The sequence below is a fragment of the Tinamus guttatus genome, unplaced genomic scaffold, assembly GCF_059628265.1.
Source record: "Tinamus guttatus ecotype Peru unplaced genomic scaffold, ASM5962826v1 Tinamus_guttatus_pri_ptg000033l, whole genome shotgun sequence".
Lineage (NCBI taxonomy): Eukaryota > Metazoa > Chordata > Aves > Tinamiformes > Tinamidae > Tinamus > Tinamus guttatus.
The window spans coordinates 840,355-866,383 of NW_028288567.1; the positions used below are offsets into that span (position 1 = coordinate 840,355).

The 26,029-nt window shown below is 38.6% G+C and overlaps 1 protein-coding gene across 1 annotated transcript; it reads left to right on the forward strand.

Annotated features, from left to right (window-relative positions):
- The first annotated feature begins 1,053 nt into the window (after positions 1-1,053).
- HHAT (hedgehog acyltransferase) lies at positions 1,054-22,153 on the forward strand. The gene is made up of 6 exons (XM_010223835.2): positions 1,054-1,211; positions 8,514-8,581; positions 11,872-11,985; positions 14,203-14,397; positions 17,034-17,246; positions 21,977-22,153. The coding sequence occupies exons 1-6, from the start codon at positions 1,118-1,120 to the stop codon at positions 22,151-22,153; spliced, it is 861 nt and encodes a 286-aa protein (XP_010222137.2). The 5' UTR covers positions 1,054-1,117.
- The last annotated feature ends 3,876 nt before the right edge of the window (positions 22,154-26,029 follow it).

Sequence of the window (26,029 nt, forward strand, 5' to 3'; positions counted from 1 at the left end):
GCGGGGCCGTTCTGGTCCCGCGTGTGTGTTGGCTGCGTCCCGAACCGAAATAACTCTAGGAATTGTATGAATGAGCTGTGTGACGGAGGCTCCCTTACGGAGGCGATATCTTTGTTGCATTGCGCCGTAAAGGACGTGCTAAGTTTTCCTTCTGTGTGCAGCTTTCAGAAGTGCTTGTGCTCCGTGTCATTTTTGCAGCTTTTTGCTGCATTTTTTTAACTGCAAGCATGTGTTTTCATATAAAGAGAGTGCTGCAATTTCATGTTTGAGTGAAACCCTAATGCCTTATGTTGATTAGGCACCACAGCATTGTGAAGGATTTTTATGAACCTGTTTGTCTGAGTAGGGTGTGTGTGTATGTAATATATACTGTATACGATAGACAGCTATAATAGGTGTCTATGCAGATGCAGTGCGTTTTTAGGCTTTTCCATTATATGTGGTAGTTACAACTCAGATATGGTTTTCAATCTACTTGCCTTTCTGTTAAAGGAGTGCTTTTATTTCCAAAACCCATATATATATCTATATATTTTTATTAAATGTATATGCATTGCCTGCCTTTATTAAAATATATATTTATGCTGCAGCATTTCAACTTCAAACTCAGCACACTCTTTCTTATGGAGCTATAATTTAAATGCAAATGTTCATCTCATATATTGGGAGATAGAGGATTTTAACATACACAGAAATTATGACTAAGTGGGATGGTTGTGCAGAGAAAAGCAATCTTTCAGTTCTCCTCAAGAGAAGTATTAAATACAAACACTGTTATACATGCTATTGCTTTGTGATCAAAATACTAGAAGACTGTTTATAAACTTTTCTCACTGCTCAAAAGTATTTACTCTAAGAAGGTACTGACAGTTATGGTATGAAATACCCCAACGAAGACCATTTGAATGCAAAGTTTGTGTGTGTGTGTGTTTTTTTTTTTTTTTGTTTGTTTTGCATAATCAATCTTCCTGTAGCTTTATTTATTGTTTTAATACACTTGGACAACATCGTATCAGGTTTCTTTGTGTTGCTTCCTTTTTTTTTTTTTTTTTTTTTTTAAGGGGGTTAACTACAAAGTTGTGAACGGTGTGATCAACGGTGGAAAGCTCCAGGCCTGATGACGCTACCAGCATGGGAAGTCTATCTCTACCTGCTTATTGCAGTTGGCTCTCATTTTTATTCTTTCTATGAAGTATACAAAGTTTCCAAAAGTAAGTCTGTAAAGCATTTTTAGACTTTTATTTTTATATGAGTTATAACTCGTGTATGATTTTCAAGCTACCTATCAAACTACTAAAATACCAGAGGATTCCCAAAAGAGACCTTTGAGCTGGAGCAGCTATTCTTTTTCTTGCTGTAAACTGGGAAAATAAAAGTAAGCATTAGCAAGGAGCCAGTTGTGCAGGAGGGTTTTATGATGAGGCTTATGAAGAGTTTATGTTTAAAATAATAAAGTCCCTTGGTAATGATATCATACTTGCCTGTCAGAGTGGATGATGGAAATATAAGAATCCCAAATTGATATTATGAAAATGAACAAATGTCTACTTTTACTTTTGTGGAACATGTTTTCTTTCAGGAGCAGTAAGGTCCTACTGAGGCAAGCTTTCATCTGCATGGTTGTGTTTAAGGTCATGAGTGGCCTTGTAAAATTCAATGGTCTCTTTGTGTGCCAGCAGTGAACATGTGGAGGCAGCGTATGAACAGAGCCTATGCTTGAAGCTAGTGGAGATGGTTAGAATTCAGGAATTTTTGACTTCTGGTGCACATCTGACATTTTGCTCCTGTGACTTTGACATGCAGGCCATAGGACCCCAGCAGGGCCATAGCTGTGCGCACATGAGGGCTAATCAAGTTGTTTGAAATCAGTGAAGCCTCTTGGACGAGTGAGTGCTCCTTGTGACAGCCATTCAGTCTACCTCAGAGGTGACAGAATAAGAGGTAGATGGGTTATGTCTTTTTTTATATATATGCCTGTAAACTCTCCTGGTTTTAAGGTTGCTTTTCAGATGAGCATCATTCTTGTGCTTGTGTTGTATATCTATATATGTATCTACCTATTTATACAGTCAAAACATTCTGCATTTTGGATACACTATCTGGCTGACAGCTAATTCCATAAAGTTTTCCATAGCTAAATTGGTCAAGAAGAATTGCTGTAACCTGTCTATTTTAGTATAGTTGGACATGATAGTTCATTGCTGAACAAACATCACAAATTTCATTCTGTACAAACAGAAGTCTAGACATCATTGATTTAATGCAGTGGTATCTATGAATTTATAGTTACATTACAAGTGAGATTAAACTCTACAGCAACAAACTTTACTACTCTTAATGTGCTACAAAATCAGGGAAATACTAGAACAGGCTACCAGGAATATTTCTGTTTTTTCTTTTGTTGCCTTCCCATTCCATAGGTCTTTTCTAAGCAGTAGAAACAAATCCTGTGTGTTTGTTATAAATGCCAAAGCTTTTTCCATTTTTTCACTAGGAGTATTTCATGCCAGGCTAAGAAAACGTGGAAATAGCTCTCTTTTTTTAGGGTGCATAAGAAGTGCCATTGTGTATAAGAAGTTCCACTGAGCTGCATAGAAGCTATTTGTTGTGCAGTGACTGTGGCCTTTGAAAGAAAGCCCTTCTTTTGCAATCTCTTTCATTCAGGACTGTGTTTGTCAATTCAACAATGTGTATGCCTTACCCTTAACCACAATATTGTTTAGCTGCTGAAGAAAGGAAAATGCACCCCCCCCCCCCCCCAAAAAAAAAAAAAAAAAAAAAAAAAGAAAAAGAAACCCACCCGCTTTCTGAATTTGGGATTTTCCATTAGTCTTGAAACCTACCACCTGCGTAACTTTTTCTCAACTGGCTATTTTTAAAATTGTGATATGCTGCATTTTAATTAGATCTGTTATTGATATTTTGCTGCAGATAAGATAGATCTCTTAATAAATACTGTGTAGTAATTTTAAAAAAAGGTTATATGACTCTCCTTTTTAGTGGTAATGGAGCAAAACTGTAAAAAGAGAAACAGACAAATACTGTATTTCATAATGAATTTCTCAGCAGATGCTTAAGAACTTGACGTCTGGAATTGTGAGCACCTGTTCTCTTATATTTACTCCAAGTGAACTTGCATAATCATGTTTTTTTGTCTGAGGGTTTTACAGCACATGATTTTTTTTATGTATAAAACTGAAAAGGATAAGGCAGATCTTTAAAGGACATGATGGTTTCTAAGTCATGTTTGCATGTGCAAGCAGCTTTGCAGTCTTCCTATGCTGGTGTCAAAGCATCTCTCCCTTTAGTATCACTAGTAACTGAGCTGCTCCAAAAATTTAATAAACTTTGCATAAACAGTTTTAATTAATATATTAAATATTCAGTTTTGCTTCTGTTGCTCTTACCCTTTAAAAGTTTAATAATCATAAGAGTCTCATCTGATTTGTTTTAGGCCTGTAGTAAAAGCCTTTAGTAACTGTTTTAATCAAGTAATTGAACCTTTTATTTATTTATTTATTTTCCCAAGTAGCCTGGAACTTACCATATGAAGTGAAGGGTGTACTGAGAACCTTTCTTCTTGAGCTGTTTGAAGTTTTTACAAGAGTTCACATTTAAAAATTCAAATTGTCTAATGTGTAGGCAGGTTATTTTTCTTTGCCAGTGCTAGAGAAGGAAGGGAATCACTGGCCTAAGAAGTAGCAGGCTTGCTTCTGTGGAACTCAGTTTTGAGACTTGATCTGTGATATGAATGTTGGAAGGATTTAAATGCCTTCTGTGCTCCAGCCCTCTCCCTCCCCACCAGTGCAGTCCAGATTTATCATTGCTGTCCTAAAAGATCCTTAAGGCTTGAATATCAGAGGAGGGCAACAGGAAATGTTTTGCTAACATACAGTGAACTCTGGAATTAAGGTATTCTGTTAACTTTTAGTGAATGCCCATTTGTTTATACAGTTTATCAGCTCTTTTAAAAGCATGTGAATATTCTTTGAATATTCATTTATTCTCTTTATAGCTGCTACAATATTTTTGTTTTCTTGAGTATTGACTTATATTGAACATAACAGTCTTAAAATTCTTTTGAAAGAAAGAAAAGCTGCATATACTCAGGGTAAGCAAGCATGGCATTAAGTGATAGACATAGCTGGAGAAGTTAGAGAAATGTGTTGTTATGTGTTGACTAGAAGCTTTCTAAAACTGCTTGTGAGAATGAAATTAAGGATAGGAATGTGCTTCCCCAGAAGCTGGCGAATTACTACCTAAATGTGTACTGGGAGGTACCTGCAAGTTGCAGAACGTAGTCAGTTTGGAGGGCAGAATGTTAGTAGAAAACTGACTTGAAAGGCCTTGTTCTCCTAATGGCTTTACCATACTTGTATTCAAGTCTTGTATCTTGCTTTCCCACTAGAGGGAGATATCAAGTAGTCTTAAAATATAGAAATAATGTTGATTATTATGCTCTGCATGTTAAAACAATGCAATTATGTTTTTCCATTGTATCTTTTATACTTACTATTTTGGATTATAATTCTTAGCATGAAAATCTGTTTTATGAAAAAGGATGACAGCTGGTGAAGATAGAATTATTTTTTTCTGCCTGTATTTGAAATGTCCTGTATAGATGGCTTATAGGAAGTTGGAGGTTAAAACTGAGATAGATACTTTTCTCACTACTGAGAACACGGAGAGATTTCCTTTGTGTGCTTCTACAGTACAGATTGATTTTACATAGTGTAGCCTTTCCATTTAACTAAAAATCTAAATTTAGTTTTGTTTTATGGTTATATTCAGATCCCAGCGCAGGATCAGTATGTTGTTACGCGGGGGGGGGGGGGAGAGAGGAACAGTCTCTCTCTTTCTCTCTCTAAGCGAAGAACTTGGTGGTTAACACCTAAGGCTGATCAAATTGGGACCATGGTTGGAATAGGAGCCAGAGTGCTCCCACTGGGAGCCTTTGCAGAAGTGAGTCTAACCACAAATGCAGGACCTGATAAACAGGAGATAGAGGATAGAGGACAGTCTAGGAGGCCAGTAATGCTGTAAGAATGATGTAGGTACTCATCTTGTTACATGTCTGGCTACTGATGACTCGCAGATGTGTATTTTGACTGTAACTGTGGCTCTGTAAGGAATGGATCTCTCCAAGTGTGTGGGAGGTGCTTTTTTTTTTTTTTTTTTTTTTTTCTTCCTTCCCACTCTGGGAGGTTTTATTGAGGTGGGTTGGCAACTACTTGTATCAAAGAGCGCTGAGGATTAGAGCTCTCCTGCAGTGCCATTCGGTTAATTCCACTGATTTTACAAGTAGAAGTTGACAGGACTGGATCAAATTCTAACCTGGCCTCTGACTTAAGTTTCGTCTCTTCTCTGTGAATAAATAATGTCTCTGTAAATCCTGCTTGTACAATAGGGTACCTCACGGATTGTGGGAAGTGATTTAAAAACTGTGGTACTTCAAGCATATAAAATTATGTGTAAATACTAAGCAGGACAAGTTTTCTTTTATTTCTCTGAAACAGCTTGTTTCCAGTGTGAAAAAAAAGCACTGGAAGAAGCAACCTTCCACCACTGAAGGTTGCTCCAGGTCCACTAGGTGTCCTCAAAAACATCAACAGTTTTACTATATTTAGTCATGGCGGATTGACAAGATTTTTAGAGTGGTAGAGCCAAGATGCTTTTTTTAGCCTTCTAGAGCAAAAGACACATTCTTAGATAGGAGGAGAAAGCTTTTCTACAGATTTATCTTCTGTATTACAGTAAGAGGAAAAAAATTTGTAGAGAGATTAATTTTTAGATGGAGGTTGAAGGCTTGCATAAAAACTGGAGCATATTTCATGTAAATTTTTAATTTTCTTTTTTTTCCAACTGAGTGTGTTTAAGGACTTAGCTTCTTGCCATCATGTAACTGAAGTGAGAGCTTCTAGATGATGTCTAGATGATTTAGAAGCATATTTCATAGATTACTTGTTCTCATTGCAATTAATATCTGTGTTTTATCCCAGTGTGTTTCTAATGTTAGAGACCAATGATTATGTATAAAACAATGAATATTTTAATGAATATTACACTTCAATGATACATGTATGACTAACTATGCATTACATTTTTTACTGGCTACAAATGTTTACCTAGTTAGATATTGCAGCTCGGCTGATGAGTGGCAACATGCAAAGCTTCACTAACTTATTTATGCCTGCTGAAGTAGCTTGCGTAGATCCAAAAGGGAGTGGAAAATTGTGCCTAGTGATCCAGGGTATTATGCATTTGTTTTGCAAAAATTCTGGATGAGCAGAGGTGAAAGTTCAGGAGCTGCAGGGGTTCATTAGAGAAGGGCATCTTGTTTATGTGTTGCGGTTTGATTGGGCGGCGGGGAGGCAGGAATTTGGTAAGAGATGAATCGCTTTGCATTCCAGGCTATCCTCAAAGGTTGGAGTGACTAGGGGCAGCTGGACTCCCCTCCTAATAGGGATACCAAATACTGTGTTAGCTATACACCAAACCCTGACAGTTATCAGTTTTACCGACGGTCTGCTGACTGTCAATCTGATCACCTTCCTAGGTGCTAATCAAGTTTCCAAAGTGTGATCAACTATAAGCTCGACTCTGGCAGTATCAGATTCACCAATAGTCTGTCGACTGTAGGTCCAATTGCCTTTTAAACAAGGGCCGGGTTCACAAATAGTACAATTTACTCAAATGCAACATTTGGAAAACAGGTTTTGGATGGCAGTATAGGAAATTCTCTACTACAGTGTGGGGTTCTTAAATAGTGCCTAGTGTACAAATGTGCAATCATCACTTAGCCAGAAGATGGGAGAGGGTCTCAATCTTGAGGAGTCTCCTCTGGCAGTGTCCTAACCTGAGGAGAGTGAGCAAATGCTCAAGTTTCTGTATTCATCAATAAGGGGATTCCCCCACAGTCTGGCTGAAGAGCAGGACAAAGGGAGGGGAGACTGAGTGGAGCCATGAGCGAGTGGGACAAAAGAGCCATCTGCAAGGAGATGGGGGCCTTTACAAAGGAGGGAAGTAAGGGAATTCCCCCACCTTCTTCAGCAAGGGGGACAAAGGAGTCAGGTGACCTTAGGTGAGAACAGATGGCAGGAGGCAGGAGTTTGGTGTAGGCGGGCTGGGAAGGCTGTAACTTCTGAGTACCTTGGCCAATGGGGAAAAGGAGAGGGCGTCCCTCGATCGGGAAATTAGAATAAAAGGGGGGCTGCGTCCTCCAGCAATTTGAGAGACCCCACAGGGATATGCCCGGTGGACTCTCCCTTTATTCGAATAAAGTTTTAGGACTCCTCTGTCTCCTTTTTGGGCATTCAGTTCTTGACAGCGAGATTTTCCACACAGGAAGAAAGGAGCTCAGCCTGTCGACTGAGCCAGAAGTTACGATAGAACCTTCCTTCTCCCTTCTTCATTTACATTTTCTTTTGCACTTAGGTGGAGCTTGAGTGACGCTAGTCATATTTACTTTCGTTATTCATTGATTTTAAAAAATCCTCCTGAGTTAATCGAAAATCTAGAGAGCATGCTCCGTGAGGAGTGGTCATTCCTTGGAAGCGGATGACTTCTGGGATGGCATTCTATTGGTATTATAATGAGATTAGAAGGAGGACAAGAACTAGAGGTAATGGCCACAAACTGAAGCACCAAAAGTTCCACATGAATTTAAGGAAAAATTTTTAACAGTGAGGGTGACAGAGCACTGGAACAGACTGCCCAGAGAGGTTGTGGAATCTCCTTCTCTGGAGATCTTCAAAACCCGCTTCGATGCAGTCCTGTGCCACGTGCTCTAGGTGACCCTGCGTGTGCAGGGAGGTTGGACCAGATGACCTCTAGAGGTCCCTTCCAACCTTAAGCAGTCTATGATTCTAAGTTTGAGCAAAGCCAATCGGAAGGGACTGATCTGCCACCGTGGTTGGCCCAACACCAGATATCACACTAGGTAGTCCATCAGCTGTGTGGTACAACTAGGTTGCCACCTCTGCAGCGAGTGCAACTGAGCATGGCCGTGGTGTCCTCACTCTGCTCCACCCTCCATTTGCTCATCATGTGCACGGCACCATCAGATTATCCCTTCCGCAGGGAAGCCAACGAAGTATGGCCATGGTGTCTCCATTCTGCTCTATTCTCCCTTTACTCTTATCAGTATGTGCGAGGAGGGCAGATTGCATTGCCAAGGGAATTCTGGAGAACCAGAACCAACCATCCTGGAAGCGCTAACTGTCTCTCTCCTGAAGCAAGCCTCTGTAATGCCATACCCCCTGTTAGGCTCTAGTTTTCTCTAAGTTCCCCTTTCTCAAGCAATTCCCTCACACTGTGTCCACTGGGTAGGCATAAACTTTGGTTTGTTGTCTATGTGTTTCTAAAATTCCTTCTGCATAGAAATTACCTCTTCCCTGGTTCTGAGCATCTATATTTGTGACACAGGTGTGAAGAATTTGCTGCTCTTCAGAAACAGAGTGCACTGCCTCTGGCTTGGTGATCTGCCATTAATGAAGATGTGTTATTCTTTGCAGAGTATGAAGACAAAATTGACAGAGATTTTGGATTGGAACAGGGCACTCTGTTTCATGGGCTTAAAAAGGTAAGATTAATGCATGTTACCAACACTTTTAGTTTGTAAATTTAGTGTAAATATCTGTTCTTGACATTCATTAATGTTTCCTTTCAGGAATCAGATGTATTAAATGAAGTTCTAGGATACAGAGCTCCTGGAGCAAATCGCTTCACTGTATATTGGGCTGCTTTTCTGAGATGGCTTCTTATAACTGAACTTAATCTTAGGTGTTTTAATATTTTTTCAGATTTTGTTGACACAGTTAGATACTTCTCTCCATTTATGCAGCCAGACTCCAGTAGTCTCCTGACTCCAAACTCCATGAGGAACAAGAAAACAGCCTCTAAGCATAGGTACTGAATAGATTTTTTTTTTTTTTTTTGTAAATCTGCCAAAGCATAGAAAAGTTTGTTTCTAATGAGGGAAAAAAGCTTGCCCAGTGTATCCAGGCCTAGGAATTCTAATGACAGGGTTTTCTCTTCTTTGCTAGTCTGGAGTCTCTCAGTGGTAAAATCACGTATTCTTCAGTACTGCTGTTTGTCTTTCCAAGCACCATTTATAACTCCAGCATAACTCTCTTATTTATTTTTCTCTCCCTCCTCAATTTTTAAGCCATTTGTTTTTTTGGTGATGTTTAATGTCAGCAAATACTAGTTTCATTCTTAATTGGTCTGTGGTCCCGCATGCAAGAGAACAGATTTTTGCAGTGCAAATATGTAAAGAAATATGGAATATCTTATATAAAAAAAGGCTGTTTTATTGAAAAAAAAAAAGTGTGAATGATATAGGACCTTATTTTAGCAAAACAAAAAAAAAATCTATAGAATTATTTTGATATTTAGGTCCTTTGTCACCATCTCTAGAGTACTCTTCATGTGTGTTTTGCTATTCTAAAGAAAACAAGGACAATTCTGAAAATTGGAAGCCTGTGAAATGTTAAAGCCTAGTCCTGCAAACAGCCACAAGTCTTTTCTCAAGTCTTTTGGCTTTTATTGTGGCTTTGTACAGGGAATGGGCCACTAACATATCCCTTCTGTCTTATTAATGACACTTGCATTTAACAAGTATTTCAAACTGACCTGACTTCATCTAATCAAAACTGGATTTATTGAACCCATCATTTAAATGATCCTTTCCAAGCAAGGTGTATTTTCATCCAAATTAGCTTTTGCAGAGCAGTCTAGATTTGCTCTTAATTTTCTTCAAAAAAAAGTCCACATAAATGTGCTTTCTTGTATTCAAAGTATTCTATAAAGGCTTAAAAAAAATCTTGTGCATAATTCAGCTGAAAATTCAGCATGATTGTGTGGTGTCATTTACCTTACAGTAGGATTTGACATATTGTCCTTGCTTTCATAGCATAAAGCAAGCAAGCTGCCTTTTAGCAAGGAGCAGGCTTTGGCTACAGCAATAGGAAAACTTGTTCAGAGAACGAGAAGGGGGTGCTAGCCAATGAAGTATCCGTGGTTCTGATCTCCATTGGACTGTGGGAAGTAGATTTTTACTTTTTCCTTTCACATAGCCATATTTTAGCACAGCCCAGCATGGACTGTACAGTCAATTTTCCAACAGTGATGAAAAGGTGATATTTTTGACTGTTAAGGCAGCAAGAAAATTCAAACACAATTAAAATAAGTGCAAAGATTTCTGGCAAGGTTTCCTTCTGCCGGAAAGAATTGAGCTGTTTAAAATGATTGTGCCTCTGGAAAGGAAGTCGCTCTGGATCTTCACTGGAAGCCGAAAGACCAGCTGGAAATTCTTTCTGCTGAACTAGCTTGTTCTGAAATGAGGAGCTTGCAGGTGGTGTCTCACAACAGCTGTAGGAGAGCCAGAGGGACAGAGATGCTGAGGTGCACTTCTGAGGCATTTGGGGCCAAATCTTTTCAGCTCTATGCTAAGATATTTGTGGTCTTAAAGACTGACAGCATTGTTGCAATTGTATTCCAATTGTGGAGTGGTGTGTGTGTGTGTGTGTGTGGTTGTTTTTTTTTTTGTTTTTTTTTTTGTTTTTTTTTTTTTTTTTTTTTTTTTAGTATTTTGATTCTGGACGTGGTTGGGTATTTCTCTTGATGTGCACTTTGTGACAATTTGCGGTGTCTGTGATAATGATAGCTCTGGTATGTTGTTATCTTTCGTATGACTCCTGTAGCACTTTGTTGCCTAGTTGTCAGAAAACCCTTTCTCCCTAATATGTGGAACAGTTTGCATGTAATTTTCTGGCCGAGGTAGAGAAGATCTTTTTTTTTCTTCTTCAGTTTATTCTTGAATGAACTTTTAAACAAGTAGTTGTTCCTCTGAGCAGAGAGTAGAACACAGGTTTTGTAGATAGGGCATGTTCTGTGTTTCCAAGCATTAACTTTGCTTCTTTTTCAAAAGAAAGTTATTCTATTGTGATTAATCTGAGACCTCAGGCTAGGAGCAAGGTAATATATGTAGTTTGGGAAAGTTTTGGCAACGAATGTAAAATTTTCATTAGTCCATTTTTATAAAGTTAAATTGCCTAAGTGCTGAAAGAGTGTCAGTACAACTGACCTGAATGAAGGTAATGTTGTATGTGGATCTCTAAATAATGGAAGTGCATAACTGAGTAATCCAGGAGTAATTCAGGTACAGTTGCAATTTCTTGTTTTCCTTTTTTCTCAACATGAATCGCTCCATTTGGAAACTATATTTTTCCTCCATCCAGCTCTGTTTGACTAATGAGTTTGTTGAAGGTGGAACGAGACTGAAGTGAATGTGCTTTCATAAAGGGCCTGCCCAAAGGTGGCTTGGCACACCTCATTTCCCTGCTGCTCAGCTGTTATCAGCATGAATCCTAGTGACCCTAATTCAGAATACATACAGTTCCTGGAGGCCTCCTACAAAAATATTCTGACTGAACAAAAGCAAGTAGGTTTGAAGGGGAGACATTAGAGGTGGGCATGTTATACCATCTCTGTGTTCACTATCTTGTTTACTGCTGTAGTAGAATGTGTGTACCTGTGTACATGTGTCTATCTGTGTGCCTTCTGATTTGAACATTTTTGCAGTATTGATCAACTTGGAAGACTTCCGTCAAGTCAGTCTGGCTTTAGGTGTATGCAACGTGACACCAGCTAAATATATTTCTCTGAATTTTAAATAATTGGAAGTCAAAATGGAGTTCTTGGATCTCATCACTGTGATTAATGAGACTTGACTGCTTAAACAGTAAAATTCTATACACATAGTATTTTGTGGTATTGGATAACAGATCTAGTATTTAAGACATTTCATTGTCTTTTAAGGATATCTTTTTATGATTAGACGTTCATATGTACTAATTAAATTTGCACTAGGATTCCCTGGATTTTGAGTGGAGTTACTGGATAGAATGGGGAAGGGAACATATCCTGTGGCTTCTGGTTGGTCATCTACTAGTGTCGCAAATGTCCCAACTCTTTCTGGAAAAGGTACGTATACATGTATTTTGCAACTGAGTTTTCATTTATTTTAACTAGCTGTAGGAATTGAAACTCAGACATTTAGACTACAAACTGATAAAAACCAAATCCTGTAGAATACGTTATTTGAATTGCTTTGTAGTGATGTGCAAAGTGAGGAGATGGGCTGCATTGGGTCTGCAGTTGGACACTTTATACTCAAAAAATTGTTTTGCTGTGATATACTAAAAATATTATTAGACTTTTATACATTAAAAGGACTAAAATCTCTTTCAAGATTTTGAAATGATTATTTAAAAAATAACATGACTGTGCAATTCATGACAAAGTACCATTTCTTTGCCTAGAAAGTCTAAAGAAAAATTTCTGAAGTTGTGTGGCTCTTTCCTCTGCATGTACTATCAATATACAATGGGTAATTAAAGTATTTTGGCTTGGGAGGCTCTGGTGAAGTATAGAGAGGCATATACAATTGTACTGGCATTTTCAATCTAGTGGAAGTGCCCTGCTTCTGACTAACTCTGCTGAAAGGGCTTTCCATTTCTGCTGATCTGCGCTATCTGAATAGCACAGTATTTGGGTATTCAGTTGGTCTGGCACCTCTGCCTATTAATGATTGCCTGATATATCACAGTGGACACTCTTCCAGGTGTTTAATTCCACCAATTTAAGTTTTAAACATGTGACGTCCCCTGTCAGAAATTTTCTCCTGGGTTTATAGGACGAGGGGAGAGAGCTAACTGAAGTTACCTAGAACTTGAGTTTGAGGTTTGTTCATTTTACATTTTGCAACAGAAGGTTGCAAAACAGAAGTTTTAGAGTGCCACTCCTTTAAAAGCATACTAAATATTTATTCTTTGACAGTAGTGTAGAGGTCTGACACCAGTTTTAAGGCTAACTTTATCTCCAGAGTCTGGGAGCTGGAGCAGTAGCTATTCCTAATACAGGAAATAATCACATAAACCCGTGAAATCCCTTATAGCTCTTTTTGAGCAGATTGTTATCTGCCAAACAAATCCCAGAGATTTTTGTGACTGTAGCACAATGAGCTGGTGTTTGGCTCTTGGCCAAACCATAAGCTAGGTTTGGCTTTCAGGCCTTTTTTTTGGTACAGGAACTGTTTAAAAGCAAGAGCTGTTAAGTTTAAACATCCTCGGGGTGTCACTCTGCATGGAAGTGAGAGTGGGGTGTGTGTGTGTGTGTGTGTGTATGTGGGGGCTTCTGTATCTTCAGACCTCAAGGCTGGACTAGGGTCCAGCTACATATCCAGCTGAACTCAGCCTTCCGGTAAAATCAGGTTACTGGGACAGCTTTCATCAACACCTATCAACCAGTTTGCTCCCTTTGGTTGCTTTAACTCTTCCACATGTTATTTGTGGCTTGCTCTTTCTTTGGAGTACTGGGATATGTAGCTTGTAGAGTTAAGAGTTCTTAATAGTGTCATCTATGCAGAATAGGAAAGAACTGGATGCCCCCTATAAGAATACAGAAACTTAGTAAGTTTTTTATATATATATATGTATATATATGGCCAAGTAAGAGAGGCTTCAGTATGAATTGTGCGAAACTGTCTTCTGTAGAAAGCCTTGAATTGTATTTTAGGCACAGACATATAGGCTACAAGTAACTTTATCTCTATTCAGTGCTGTCCTCTTATTCATACACACCCACACACACGTATACATATATCTATTCTGGTCTTGGGAAGCTGTCCCCCACTTCCTGTGAAGGCACACAATAATGCGTCGGAAAGACAGTTGTATATTCTTCCCTGTTAAAAGCTGATGAGGCGTAGCTGAGGCAAGTTGATGAGGAGTGCTGGAAAAGACACCTTATTCAAGTTAAATAGTGTGTAATAACCGATAATATCTGAGCCAAACTGATAGTGATTCAATTTTGTGGTGTCCTCTGAAAGGCTGTCACAAAACTTCACAAAAAATGAACTTTTCTAGTTCAGAGAATGAAAGGAGGAATTGGAATCCTCACTCAACAGCTTCAGGGAGTCCATATGTTTCATACCTAGTGCTGAGGTCATTAAGAGATACCAGCAGGAGTTTCTTTAGGGGTAGAGTTATATCTCTTTGTGTAATTTCCCAGCTGGTTTTACTTATGTGTCTCTGCTTACTGTAAAGCATGTGTATAACAGTCTGTTTATTAAGTGTGGGGTTTTTTAATGTTTGAAATAGTTGAAGTAATAGTTGGTAATTCTTTTTTCTTTACTTGCAGTATAAACCTTGGTGTCTGATGGTATATGGAATGGTGGCTTGCTGGTTTCTGTTAGGAATTAAGGGCTTGTCAGTGATTTTACTACATGCAATTACTTCATTTGCTGTGGCTCAATTTAAGATGCCAGTTCTGACATGGATGTGCTCTCTTACCCTGTTATCTACTTTACACATACCAGCTGTAGAAGAAGCAAAGGTAAGTTCAGTAGTCTGAATTAAGCGTAGAAGAACTTATTTATGGCATCTTTTGACTTTACTGTATCTATCTTTTTGCAAAACTATTGCTTCAGTTGAGCAGAGATTGGCTCAGAAAGTCTTTGAAAGTTTAACTGAAGTGAGCCCTGCAGTGAGATATTCTAAAAGCAGAGATACAGATTTGTTAATCAGCTTGGTGAGACCTCCCTCTAGTGGTCTCTGCCCTGTGGATTCAAACGTTCCTCAAGATGTTGAGATACAGCTTGCTAAAACATTGTGTAACCAGATTTGTAATGTTTACTCTTTTTCTGCAGAGGCACATGGTTGAGGTAACAGAGAAGACAGAGGACATCCTTTTTAGCTACTTTTGTAGTCTTTAGATAACTGATGATATAATTAGATAAAAGTTACAGTACATGCTAGCCTGTATCTTCTCTTAAAGCCTTGACTACATTTAATTAAAGCTACTGTTTGTAGCTCTGCATTTATTATTGCCAGTGTTCTCTTCCTTTTCAGCTTGTTCTGTTTTTGATACTGTTTATCCTGCAGGATTTTCAAATGACAAATGTGTTGTTCATTAGTGAAATGATGCCTGAGAAACATCTACAGCAGTAACTTCTTTTGCATTAAAACCAGAGTTCTTTCACTTCCCCCCCACAGAAAGTTAGGAAAAGGGAAAATCAGGGGAAAGAGTAGATTGCTAGGAATAACTGTAGGGAAGATGCAGCCTTCCAGAGTCATTTCTCCTCAGTCTGCACTGAGGCAACACGCCCAATCCTTTCTCATATTTTATCTATTTAGAACTGGACTGTAATACACCTGCCCTGTCTGAAGAAGATAAAAAAGCCCAAAGTGGCAGGCGGGAGTGTTCTGGATGGGCTCGGGATTCGGCAATAATCAGCCAGAACGAGGTGACTACATCAAGCATTTATTCAGGTGAAAGCACATAAAATAAGCAAAGTATGGATAGCTACTCACGAGGTGATACCTGCCGATCTGGGCCCGAATGTCCTCTTGAGCTGGCAGACCAGAGAGAGAGAGTTGCTGACCGCCTCCCGCAGAGACAGCGCAGGCCTCACAGAGTTAGGAGTTTCTCCCCACCCCGCTCTCTCCGCACTGTCCTCTCTATGCCCGGTGCATCCTGGCACGTAGGGTCAGTTCGACCCAGGAGGCAGCCCGGGGGGCGGACAAACTCCGCCTCTAGCTGCACAACTCTCCCCCCTGGGGTGTGCAGGCGTGCATACCAGTTGGGGGTCCCAGCCCTCAATTTGAGGGTCCTGCCTTCCTCCTCCTCTTCCTCATTTCTGGGTGTTTGACCTCCAAAGCTAGTTTAGAGGATGGTTAAGTTGGTTACAAGCCCGGCCGAGCGGCCGGCTTCAACAGGTTTCCGGGGGGGCTGCCTGTGAACCAGGCTGAGCAGCTGCATCCCTGCTCCTTATCGCTCAGCCTAGGCAGGCAAACATCTTCTTTCCCAAGGTCTGGCCTTTTCTTCTCACAGGAGATTTTTATGACTCTACAGATCACTGAAATTTCCATCTCCAATACAGGGGGGGAAAGGCCTGAGAAGCCTGAAGACAGATTATATATATATATATATATTTATATATATATATATATATATATATATATATATAAAATATTCTTGTTTTGCCTAGTATGATTTGAATATAAAAACACAGCTATCTCTCCCCTTTTGCTGTTTGGGTTTACAAGAAGCATTAGAAACTATCTGAAAAAACAATGTGGTTCAGTGTGACAATGTTTAATTGTAACTCATGAAGAGCAGTGGACATTACTCTCAATCACACTGTTCGGTGCCTTGTGATGAAATTATGTGCCTTAGTGTTTAAGAGTCATCCCATGGAGACAGGGTGTGTTAAACAGTTTGCTAATGCTGTAGTAAATGCCTTTCTACTTCGTTAGAGATGTAATCATACCAATTTAAATTGTTCGATTTTTGGATTCATACCCAGAAGTTGCTTAGTCAAGCTTGACAGTACTTTGTGAGCTCAGGTTACTGCATGGAGATAAAGACTTTTTCTAACATTTTGATTTATACCTAACAAGTTGCCTACTTGGAACTGATTTGTGCAAATTCGTTTTTGCTGTTCTTATTCTCTCTCTTTTTTTTCCCCTCTGGGCAATATAGGTTTTGGGGAAAATCAGCTGTAAAAAATTCTTTGTTTCATTTATGTGGGCTAAGAAAAAATTCGGAATGCACTATATGGCTTGTCATTATGATCTTTATTTTTTTGTTTTCCTTTGGCAGGAGGGAGAGCTAGGGATGTTTTTCATGTTGGATAGACAGGTTTCTGTCTTGCTGAGAGATGGAAAGGCCCTCAAGTCCACTGAAATACAAATTTAATCATCGAAACACAGTTTTCCGATATTTCCTTTTTTGTGTGTGTTTTGTATGCTTTTTAGAGCAGCTCTGTCGGCCTTTTCTCTGTCAACATCTAGTGCTTATTATGCAAACATTAGTGATGTTTGTTGAAGAGTTGTTCTTATCTTCTTTATCATTAGTTGCCTTTTGATGGTGCTGGTTTTCATTAAAGTTAGGATCATGATTGACACCGCAGTCCTGTCATATTTAAAATATAGCATTGCACATCATGATGTTTTTGTTTTGTCTTGCAGAGAAAATGGTATGACACTGAAAATGAGTATTACCTGCTTCTGTTCACCCTGTCTGTTCGTTGCCTCTTCTACACTAGCTTCAGCCTAGAATATTGTTGGCATGGATCTACCCAGAAATCATCCCATTCATTCCTGTGGATGCTGGCATACGTGTTTTATTATCCTGTGTTCCACTACGGACCCCTTATGAACTTCGATGAGTTTAGTAAGCAGGTAACAGTATTTTTAAGATCATGAAGATAGTAATCTTCAGTGCATCTGTGCCTGACTAAAGTTCATCTAAGAACTGTTTAGCTGCCAAATCTATGTATGGAGCACATAGCGTGCATTAGAAGTGAAAGATAGGTATTTTACTTCACTGAGAGATCTTAACATTAACTGGGAGAAAATTTTAAATACACAAGGAAATATTTGTCATCTACCTTTTTTATATATATAAATCTTCACTCTCTTGTCGCATGCTGAAGTCTGTTGTGTGGAAAAAAAGGAAGGCTGTACTTGGAAACCAGTTTTATGTGTCCATGTTTATGTATCAGCTGTAGAATAGTATTTCATTCATATAAGACTAGTAATTAACTGTGAGTGTATATTTGGTCAATTAAAGAGAAATGTCAAAATAGGCTTTATGTCTAGTGTTTGGGTGATTTCAAACTGAAAGCAGCTTATCGATCACTTACGTCACTTCTTCAGACTTCTGAAAGCTGAGCAGCTCTCTGAAGGCGAAAAGCTCCCCTCTCTGGATTTTTTTGTTTTTCTTCCCTTAGCCCTTCACAAGTCCATCTTTCATGTCTCCAAGACTGCAAGGAGGAGAAATTTTTGCACTTTATTGCATTCCTTCTTTTTTTGCACCATTTGGAACAAAATAAAATATCTGAAGTTTCTGGCTAGCACTAATGGGATAAAGGCTTACTCAGATGCTATGGAGTTACCTTATGAATGTCGGGAACTATCAGCAATAGGACTGTGCTTTTGTGAGAGCTATGAAATTATGTCCTTGTAGCTATGTCATCCTGGAGGGATCAGCTCTGCTTCCCTTCTGCTGCAGTGGAGAATGTCAGATTTCTTTGCTAGAAGAGTGCAAGCTTTTGTGATTCATACAAGCGAAATAGAAGCGGTAAGGTATGTCACTAAATAGACACTGAAATTGAGTCTGACTAATGCATTTGCATGATCATTTTCTTTTAGGTTTACTAGTAGGCAAGTGTCCAAGTCTGTGTGGCTTTGAATATCTGAGTAGGAGCTCTTAAATGAGCCTTGAGGCTGTAGAATAGGAACCAGAGGTGCTGAGCTGCTTATTGAGATATGACTGACAGAGATCTTGTATGAATTAAGGGGCAGAGTCGAGTGATCTTTCTTCACTTGGAAGAAATTTGTTTTCTTGAAGTGCTTGCTGCCAATGGGATGTCATTAAGGGAGATGAGTCAAATAAGCAAAACCATCTGGAAGGCTGACAGAAGTGTGTGATAAGTCATCTTCCAGGCTTCGCTGAGAATAAGCCAGTCATCTGTGCATCTTTAAAGCCTGTTTCAGGAAAAGAACATAACTGAAGGAAATGGGGATCAAAAAAATGTAAAAATGAATAAGACTTTTTTTTTTTTTTTTTTTTTTAGATTGACTTGCATGTAAACTGAGGAAGCTATACAGTACAATTTATAGTCATAAAATATATTAAATTCCACCTATATTTCTGTACCTCTGATGGAGGGAGATGAGCTTCTCAGTTTCAGAAGAGCTATGTAAGATCTGGAGTAGAAAATGGACTAGAGAAATTTGGTAGGAAAAATTGCGCATAAGTTCTCAAAATAAAACTTAGATAATCTGAATACGACCCATCTCCCTCTATACAGTCTGTATTCTTGGTACGAGACAATGTGCAGAGATGACTAACATAAAGAATGATGGGATGCATATATCTGAAATGTTCTCATTTAAATATGCCTAGATCTATTTAGTTAAAAGTCATAAAGAAAATATATTAAATAATGGTATTGACTAGGTTCTTCATGGTGTTTGCTTGAAGTGCATTTTCAGAGTTATTGCATGAGAGGAAGATAACTGCCTTGGCAGCTGAGGTTAGAGAATGAATAGTTTCTACGATAGGAGCTTTGAGCAGTATGTCCAAAGTGTACAACACAAGTATATTTATTGCTCTTTGTATAGAAGGAGAAGAATGAGAACTGCAGGACCACTTAACTCAAGCTGGGGCTTGGAAGTGTGTTGCTTTTCCACAGTCTGGAGAGCAGAGTTACCAGAGGAAAACAGAAAATTGTTGTATGAACCAAAGAGCTTAATAATAGTGCTAGCAATATGCATTTTTCTGCTATGCAAAAATGAAATACTGACATTTCATTAAGTTTTTGGGTAGAAGTGGTGCATTGAAATTCTCATCAAAATTTTCAATACCTATTGTGAAAATAACTAAAATTAAATACTAGTCTTCAAAGTCTGCTAGATAGGACAAATTTGCATACAAAGACTTCAAGGGAATAGTGCAATTGAAGAGTGCTAATGGTATTCTAGCTCTGTTGCAAGTATATCACCTTCTGTTCCTGCAGATGGATGGGATTGTTAATTTTTATGTGTTTTTTGTGGCCAATTGAAGACTTGCCTCTTCTGCACAAGTTTTCATCTGTCTTTGGTTTTACATGTGAAATCTTTAAGTTTGATCTGAGTGAGTAGAAGCACGATGACAAATGCAAGTAGGAATTTTGGCATGCCATAAGAGATGTATGTAGAAATTACTAGATATTTAGGCAAAAAAGTCTTGTCTTTTCATTAAGCTATTTGATCATATTCTATTTTCTTCAGAGAGAGAAGGTTTAAAAAAAGTATACAAATTTGTTTATGTAGTGGTTTAGCCTAGGGGGGCATCTTGAAAAACTAGTCAGCTGTAAATCTTTTATCTCTGTGGTTTTTGTTTATTTTTTTTCTTTTCAGTTGGACTTAACTGTCATTTGTTCAACACATCACACAGGTTTCACTGATCTTGGCAATTCTCCAGGAAAAAAACGATGAACTGTTTTCAAGTAGTAATACAGTGCAGCTGGTAGAAGTTTGAGATGTTTTAAGAACAAGCATTTTTCTCCATGTGTAGGTAGGTAGGTTGGTAGAACTGCTGCTTGGAAATGTTTTTCTCCTTCACAGCTGTAGTTTCATTCAACTTTTTTTGTTATCTATAGGTGTTGAGATGCTCTTCTTTAATTCCTGTACTTTGTCATGTCTGGATAGTGTCAAGGTTAATAGCGCTTGTCATTTTCTACAACAGATTGGTTCTGCAGGACTTGAGAATGATTAATGATCAACGTGCCCTGGTACCCTATCCTCAGGCCAGAGATGTTAGTTTGGTGCATAGCTTGCCTTGCATGGTCACTGGGATTTTACCACTTTCTTCAGGGGAACTCGATGGCCTGTTTTGACTTTTCTGTCTGCTCTGTAGGCTGCAGCAGAGTTGCTACTTCTCTTTAATGCTTCCCTAAACATTTGGGATGTTTGTCAGTGCATGCATAGGAAGGACAGGGCTTTTTCTTGCATGAGATGTCACTGACTATGTACTTCTACAGCTGGAGGAAAGGGCTTCAGCTGCTGTAATGTATTTTGTTTCAGAAGTGCCCTATGAGTGTGTGAACAAGGACACACATCAAACTGTATAAAATGCTGTATGTTGTCTGTGATGTCAAGCGCAATAAGTCTTTTGGAGTCCTCAGTTACTGAAATACTCTGCCTATATTTTGTGCTCATGACGCAGAACTGGACTGCTCACTAAAGCATGTTCCATCTTTTTTTTTTTTTTTTTTTTTTTTTTTTTTTTTAAACAGGGGCCATGTTTGTAAGACTTAGTATTTCTTAGCTTTATTTCAGAATTCATGGCAATCAGATGAATTGCTCTCACTGAGCTCCTCTTTTATATTTTTGTTCTAAAATCTTCCTTAGGAGAGGATGTCCGATTGTCTTTTAGTACAAAACATGTTCAAGTAAGATGTTAGTAGCCTGCTTTGTTGTTTTTTCATTCATATATAAGTATAGCTCTTGAATAATAGGCAACGTTTTGCTAACCCAAAGCAAAAAGATGATTTCTTGACTGTTGAATCTGTTACTTTGTAATATTACTGTCCATTCAAGAGTTTTTAATTATAAGAGGTTTTTATAAGCACCTGAAGGGAAAGGACTTTGTCTGAAAACTGATGACTTAACAGGAAGGGTTTTTTTGCTGAGCTAACTGGCTTTTGTTTATGTTCTCAGTGTAATTTCTATGTTGTAAAGGAACTTCATCAAATTCTTCAAGACGATAACAGCTACGTGGAGAAATGTGTAAAAGCTGCATGTTTTGCTTCTAAGCCTCTTATCCAGATGAATAGGCAGTTATATACTACTATTTTTATAGATAATTTATCATAAATTCGTGGAATCATTAAGGTTGGAAGGGACACATAAAGCACTGGGCAGTGTGTACTAGCTGAGCAGTGCACAGACCCTTTGGCACGTGAAAGTATGAGGCATGAATAAATAATCAGGATCCTCCTGCACGGGGTGCTGAGTGTGGAAACTGCACCTTTCTAGTGGGTACCACTGTGTTCTCACAGCATCAGCTGCACAGATAATTTTGCAGTTTAAGGAGAATGGAATGCAATCTGGAAGGATGGAAAAGAGCTTCAACAAATGCTAGCGGAACTTGCTGGTTGTAGATAACACATCTAGTCTTGTGGTATTGACTGGAGACTTAGGTTTGGCTTTGGTTACCACTCAGTTTTCTACTTGCTGGTTTCTGCTTTCTGAATTTCAGACAGTAGAAACTGGACTCTATTGTAAGAGCATGTCAAGAATTTTGAAATGCTGTAATCAAAATTTCCTCTTAATAAATAACATGAAATTAACAATTATTTCAAGACGATTGATTAATCAGTTCATCATTTATGTATCATATAACCTCTTTGGATTTCTTTTAGATGAGGAGACAAGAAGCCTTCAGTTTGAAGACAAATCTTGGAATTTTAATCATGGGCGTGATTCGCATCTTTTTTTGGTGGTTGCTGGCTGAGCTGATGATTCACCTCATGTATATCCATGCTATCTACAGTAGTTCTCCACCTCTGGAAACTGTGTCATACTGGGCTTTAGGTTAGTGTATAAAAATCACAAACACATTCTTATCTCTCCACTGCCTCCAGAAACCCTCAAATATGCTCTTATGTCCTTATTAATCATACATTATGACTATTCAGTGTCAAAAACATGACTTAGACTATTAAGATTGTATGTAGGTCCTTTAGAATGCTTACAGATAACCTTATTGAACTATTTTCAAAATTTAAAAATACTCTGCATCCTGGTGTGTGTGGTTCCCCTCCCCACCCATCTGCAGGGCCTTTCTACTTTTTACTTTTTTTTTTTTTCTTTTTACCTACCGTTGAGCTGATTATTTAAAACAAAGTTTGTTTAGCCTAAGAATGGCGACAGAGAAATGTTCAGATATAAAATGTTTCTTCTGTGCTTGGTGGTTTTTAACTCTTCTCCAGCTCTTACTCGTTTTTTATCCCTGTTGAAACTTAAAGGGAGCATTCACTAAAAGAGCAAATGGAGAGGAACTTATGTGCAGGCAGGGTGACCTAAAAGTGCTAATTGCTTTCTGTTTCCTCTCTTCCCCCTCACCATTTGGTTGACATTATTTTTGGTGGGTAAGAAAATGAATGAGGATCCATTAATACAACATAAAATGGTAAGAGCTGTTCATGCCACTGTGTAGATAGATACAGAATGACCTGTAAGCCCCAGGTTGATGGGACTTCGCATTGTCCTGTCGCATGTATCAGTCGGCAGGGGGAAGAAGGCAGAGGAACTATAACCCTTAAGATCAGGTTCTGAGAAAACTTTTGATTACTGAATTGAAGCAGATGTCTCTTATTAGATCAGCAAGTAACAGGAATTGATACTGATAGACACACACACACTCTCTCGAATTGATCAGAGAATATGAATTCTCTGATCAATTAAATCAGTTAAGTCATGGTGTTGTGTGTATGTGTATGACAAAAGCTTTGCTCAGCATATGAGATGTAGTAAATGCTACAGTTATTGAGGCAGGCAAGACTGCAGACTTAGGGGAGGAATATTACAGGTTTAGTGTTATTGGTGGATTCTTCCCTCCTGTTCGAGGACTCCAACTACTGATTTTTTTTTTTAATTGTTGTCCAGAAAGCGGTAAAGTTTTATATACTGGATGTACAACATTTGATTGTATCAAATGCTACTTCCCAATAATTAAAAGTAATTTCAATTTAGATCTGGCTTCAGAATCAAATTCAAGTGATCAAAGTCTGTTTTAAAGCAGGTTACTCTGTAATACTGCCTTTACCTAATTAAAATGGGAACATTTGAATTTAAACAAATGTCCTTTGGTAATCCTGCTAACCCTACTCTCATTAAGCTTTGTCTTAATAGTAATGAAAGCAGGTGCTTAAATATGGCTCAAGTTTTATGGCATAAACTACCTGCAGCAATAAGTCACTTTTCATCATTTTTTTTCTCCTTGTCTTATTACAATGATTATTCAAGTCTACTTAGACTCAAATCAGGAGCAGGCCACCGTTGTCACTTGATTTAAAGAGCCATTAATAAATGAATAAGGATACTTAGATTTACCCATTTTCTGAATAGTGGATCTTAACATGCTTTTTCACTAGTCCTTGTGTAGAGCCAAATTCTCAAAACTGTCAAGACCAAGGAAGAAGTTTCTTTTGCCTAAAGAGGTTATTGTGTGTCGTGTCATCCTTTCTGCACTGCCGGTGTTCATTTTGTTTCCCATTTAACGGGCAGAAGCTTCAAAGCAGAGTGGATTGATTATTTATAAGCAGGTAATGTATGGCTGCCCCTTTAGAACCTTAAACATAAGGGAAGCATTTGGAGTCCATATTGCAATCAACTCTAGTTAGGAAAATTATAGTTCTTCCATGTTTTCTTCTGGGATATCTTTGAATAACATGCAACAAATCTCATGAGTGCAGATAAAAGCAACAAAGCTGTGAGGTTTTGCTTAAGAAATCTTAAGGGCAATGAAGTTCCTCTCAGAGGAACGTGAAGCAACGTTTTGGATGGCTTATATACAGTGTTCTTGAAAGGTGAGCTTGTAAACAAAAATCATACTGTATTATATTTGTTTAAAAAAAAGTCAAGGCAGTTCAAACCAGTATATTTTTTTTGTATTGCAGCTATCCTGTTAAGGATGTACAATTCTAGTAAACTTACATGGCTATAAATGGCAACACAGAAATGCTAGAGTTACCTAAAGTAACATTAGTGAGTGCATATTTTTCTTCATCATGCATATATAGGTTAAAGGAAAAAATACTTTTGAAAGTGAAAGGCAACAAAATTTGTCACCGAACAGGAACTATGTTCACACAAGGTGTGACAAGCACTGATCCAATCTGTTGTGAGAACACTTTTTTCCCCTGCAGGAGCTTATTTTTTTTTTCTTCTTGTGTGGAATTGTTCATGTGGTGCAAAATAGTAAGGCCAGATCAGAGAAAAGGCGTATCAAAGAATCAGAGTTATTGATGTTGGGAGGGACCACTGGAGATCACGTAGTACAAAGCTCTGTGCAAAGCTGGTCAGATTATGTTAGGTTGCTCAAGGCCTTGTCCAGTTAAACACAACCAAGGATGGAGACTCTACAACCTCCTTGAGTACCTGTTCCAGCAGTTTATCAACCTCATTGTAAAAACCCAAGGTGGAATTTCCCATTTTCCAACCTTTGATTATTGTCTCTTTTTTCCTATTGCTGTGCACATCGCCAGGCTTCATCTTCTCTGTATTGTCTATTCAGGTAACTACAGCAGAGAGATTTTGCTGAACTATTTCCTCTTAAGCCCAAACAAACCCAGTTCTCTTGGCTTCTCTTCATGTGTTATATGCTCTACCCCAACCACTTTGGTGATTCTCTGCTGGGCTTGCTTCATGATGTTAATGGCTGTCTTGTAATGGGAGCCCCAAACTGAACACTATTCTAGATTCAGTCTCCCAAATGCAAGGTAGCCCAGAAAGTACGACTTCTTTGAACCTGTTGGTGCCAGTCTTACTGAGACAGTCTAAGATACTACTCTTCTTTTTGGCTACAGGGATACACTAACTCATGTTCAAGTTCTTATCCACTAAGACCCAAATCTTGCACCTGTTCTCCAAGGAGAACATGCTTAGATATAAAGTCACAGACCTCTGATGTCTTTCAGTTCTACCTGGACCATAAAAGCAGGTGGACCCATGAAAGACAGAGACCCAGTTCAAACTGTGTAAGAAAATCTCACAAGATCCCTGCTGTTGAACAGGGTGGGGAATTACTGCAGCCAAAGATCCTGGCAATCTTTTCTGCAGAACTACTTCCTGGCTAGTCAGCCTGTACTGTTGCTGGGATTATTCCATTCCAGATGGAAGACTTAGCATTTGCCCTTGATTCTTTCAGCCCATTTCTCCTGCTTGACAAGGTCCCTCTGAACAGAAGTGCGGCCCTTTAGTATACACATTTCTCCCTGCAATTACTTGGTGTCATCTGCAAACTTGCTGAGGGTGCACTCCATTCCATCATCCTGGTTGTTAATGAAGATGTTAAACAATACTGGTCTCAGCAGTGATCCTGGAGGGACTGTATTAGTTAGTGGCTACCAGCTAGAATTTGTGCAACTAATCCAGTCCCACCCAAGTTCCTCCCCACATTATCATCCAATTATACAGCCCATATCTCATGAATTTGTTGCACCTTTTCCAATAGTCTATTTATAAAATATTCTGTGTATTTATACATTTTATGGACAACAAATGTATTTGATAAATGCTGTCCTTCTGTAGGGTAATTGACAGCAGAGGCCAGTGGTTTTCAGCCAAAAGCAATTATTAAGCCCAGGGGTTCGGGAATTTTACACATCTTAACCCATCAATCCTGGAGCACCACCAACCCAGTGACCAGTCCTGGATTTAAGTGAATCCCCTCTGCTTCACCAGCAGTTCCT

Coding starts and splice junctions, on each gene's coding strand:
- HHAT (XM_010223835.2), top strand. CDS start 1,118: ATGACGCTACCAGCATGGGAAGTCTATCTCTACCTGCTTATTGCAGTT. Junction 14,398..17,033: donor CAGCTGTAGAAGAAGCAAAG/GTAAGTTCAGTA, acceptor TTTGTCTTGCAG/AGAAAATGGTATGACACTGA. Junction 17,247..21,976: donor TCGATGAGTTTAGTAAGCAG/GTAACAGTATTT, acceptor GATTTCTTTTAG/ATGAGGAGACAAGAAGCCTT.